We start from the raw sequence: 3,453 nt of genomic DNA on the forward strand, positions 1-3,453 counted from the left end.
GCTTGACCATACGAACTACACTACGCTCGAAACCAAATTAACCATCAACGATCATTATGACCAACCATTGTCTAGGTAGGAGGTGACTTACTATTGTCTTAGAGAATTTCATAAGAAACTCTTAGCCTGCAAAAAGAACATCTTTGAAGAAATGACTCTCAAACGAATCCATCAAACATGTACACAATGCTGATTGGGACATAACTGGTGAAAAATTATCTGAGAATGGGCTCGAGATATGCAGTCCAAAGATCGTAACTTGCCACATCAGGTGCCATTCTTTCATGGCGACATAAAAATTGCAGAATCAGTAGTCCTCCCGTCACCAGTTCCTCCGCCCTTGCACTTAGAAATGCCATCGCTTCCAACCTGAACTGCAGAATATAATCATTTAGATCGTCCAAACCACTGCCGTAAAAGTGCACCCTCCCCTTCTTGGCTGCACCACCAGGAGCTTTGTTGTGCAACTGTGACAAAGTCTCAAGACTATAGAGTTATCCAGAAATGCAGAACATGAAAACAGAGCAGGCTGAGATAAACAGGGAGAAAGCAGATGTGTAGGAGAAGTGTAATTGCTTTTTGGATTAGAAATGAACTACTTACAGAGGTATATAGACAATCAACTAAAACAGAAAAAATGAACGAATCTGCCTTAAGTAATTATTTTCTCTTTTACAATGAATGTAAACATTGTTAACAATAGATGGTCGTCAAATTCTGATGGATGACAAGGTAAAAGCTGATTTGATTCTCTCCACTAACCCACTACTCATCATGAGAGAACTTTCTCCAGTTTTCTCCAACATTCTTGCTTAAGACTTACAAATGTAAGAAAAACAAATGTGGGCCCTAGATATAACTTAAATCTAAACCAAAATTTATGTGGAGAAAAAGCGGCAGAGTCTTAACGTCCAAAATGATTCTCAATAATAACTTTGACAAAGCATACTTTAAAAATGTAAATTATTTAATCATCAAACTGGACATTACAAAAGAGGACTCAAGAAAACTCACCTCCGCTCACGTAGTGAACTAAAACACCCAACGCCCTTGCAGCACACACTTCAAACTTCGACACTCGAGTTCACAAAGTGAACACACGAGCTAACACTCACCCTCCAGCTCACAAATTGAGCACACTCAACTCACTTCTTTTTCACATACACTCAAAAAGCCCATCTTCCCTATTTATAGGGATGAAGAAGTCGGTGGATGACGCTTCCACTGATTTCTACACGTTCTTTTATTGTTATTATTATTATATTTATTTTCTTAATCATTACAAGCCGACTTAAGAGAGGAGGCACAAGATGGTTCGTGAGAGTCGGTGATGACTCTTGAGTCGGTGATGACTCCTGACAATCTCCCCCTCATCACCAACTCTTTATCAGAACTCTTAACATTCTTCGAAACTTGGTGAATGTTTGCACTGGTAAGCCTTTGGTAAAAATGTCAGTAACTTGATCTTCTGAAGCGATTGGCTGCAACTGAATCTCTCCTTTGAGTACCTTCTCTCTAATAAAATGATGTTCCACCTCTATGTGTTTCGTTCAAGCATGGAAGACTGGATTGCCTACAAGTTTGACTGCATTCTAATTATCGTAGCAGAATCTCACTACATAATTCACATCTTGTTTAATGTCTTTCAGCAGTCGCATCAACCACACACATTCTTGTGCTGCTTGAGATGCTGCTCTATACTCTGCTTCTGTTGTAGATAGTGAAATTGTCGACTGTCTCTTACTGCACCATGAAATTGCACCACTTTCAAGACTGAATGTATATCCAGTGTTTGATCTTTGAGTTGATAAGTCTCCAGCATAATCCACGTCACGATGACCAACAATTTGACAAGTTGTCTTTTTTTCATAAAGTATACCAAAGTCAAGAGTCCCTTTGATACACATTAATATTCTTTTTACTTCTTCTAAATGTGGCTTCCTTGGAGTTTGCATGAACCTACTCACAACACCAACTGCATAAGCAATGATTGGTCTTGACAATGTTAAGTAGATTAGACATCCAACTAGTTGTCGATACATAGTAACATCTTCTAACTTGTATCCTTCTTCAATTCTAAGCTTTGCATTTACATCAATTGGTATTGAGATAGGTTTGTAACCGAGCATACCGTACTTACGTAGTAAGTCATGAGCATACTTCTTTTCACTTAAGAATAATCCTTTAGATTCGAAACCAATTTCCAATCTAAGGAAGTGTCGTAACTCTCCCAGCTCTTTCATTTCAAATCTCACCGTGACATATTCACGAATGATATTAATTTCTTCATTGTCATATCCAGTGATAATTAAATCATCAACATAAATTAACAAAATAGTAAGCTTCGTACCTCTGGTCTTAAGAAAGAGACTTGAATCTGCTGAGGCGACTTGAAATCCACTAAACACCAAAAATTCAGCAATTTTCCCGTACCATGCTCTGGGTGCTTGCTTCAATCCATAAAGTTCTTTTCTTAGCTTGCAGACGTAGTCTGGCTTGTTTGGAGATTTGAATCCTTCAGGCTGCTCCATATAGATTTCATGATCGAGATCTCCATATAAGAAAGCATTTTTGACATCAATCTGCCGTTGATTCCAAGATTGGCTTGTAGATATGACCATCAGAATACGTACAGATGTATTTTTTGCAACAGGACTAAAAGTTTCTTCAAAGTCAATGTTATACTGTTGTGAAAATCCTCTCACGACTAGTCGAGCCTTATATCTATCAACTGAGCCATCTGCCCTTCTTTTTATTTTGTAAACCCACTTACAAGAAATGGGCATTACTCCTGCAGGCTTTGGTATGAGCTCCCTAGTCTCATTATGCTCCAATGCCTTCATTTCATCTTTCATTACTGCTTGCCATTTTTTAACATCTTTTGTTTCTTCAAAAGAAGTTGGCTCGATCTCCTCCATGATGGCGCTGTCTGCATCTGCATACTTGGTATTTGGTTTTGGTATTCTTGTCGATCTTCTTAGTGTTATGGGTGCTTCTTCTGGCTCTTCAAGTTGTGATGGTCTTTCTTCTTCTATACTTCGTTGTTGAAGAGGACTGACTCCTGTTCTCCATGGATCTACACGTTCCTCTTGTCTTGGGCTATGAACTTGTTTATCTGGTCATCTTGCTTCTATGTCTTCCGGCTCAGGCTCTCCTTCATTCATCTCAAATTATATCTTGTTTCAGACATCTCTCCCAAAAACTGGAGAGTCTGGAAGCACCTTCTTTTCTTCTAACCACCATGATGACGCTTCATCGAAAATGATATCGCGAGAAACATGAACTTATCTTGTGCTAGGATTAGCACATCTCCATCCATTTTGATATGGATCATATCCGACAAAGACACACCTTTGTGCCTTCTTGTCGAACTTAGTTATGTGCTGCTCAGATATAAAAAATAACATACACTACCAAATACTCTAAAATAACACATAGACGGCTTCTTTTTTT

At 38.6% G+C, this 3,453-nt stretch overlaps 1 protein-coding gene across 1 annotated transcript; it reads right to left on the reverse strand.

Annotated features, from left to right (window-relative positions):
• Positions 1-215: 215 nt before the first annotated feature.
• LOC116266663 (uncharacterized mitochondrial protein AtMg00810-like) lies at positions 216-2,918 on the reverse strand. Its single transcript, XM_031647974.1, has 3 exons — positions 2,634-2,918; positions 1,702-2,522; positions 216-486 (listed from the first exon to the last, which is right to left on the reverse strand). The coding sequence occupies exons 1-3, from the start codon at positions 2,916-2,918 to the stop codon at positions 216-218; spliced, it is 1,377 nt and encodes a 458-aa protein (XP_031503834.1).
• Between the last annotated feature and the right edge of the window lie 535 nt (positions 2,919-3,453).

Source organism: Nymphaea colorata, chromosome 13 (genome assembly GCF_008831285.2).
Source record: "Nymphaea colorata isolate Beijing-Zhang1983 chromosome 13, ASM883128v2, whole genome shotgun sequence".
Lineage (NCBI taxonomy): Eukaryota > Viridiplantae > Streptophyta > Magnoliopsida > Nymphaeales > Nymphaeaceae > Nymphaea > Nymphaea colorata.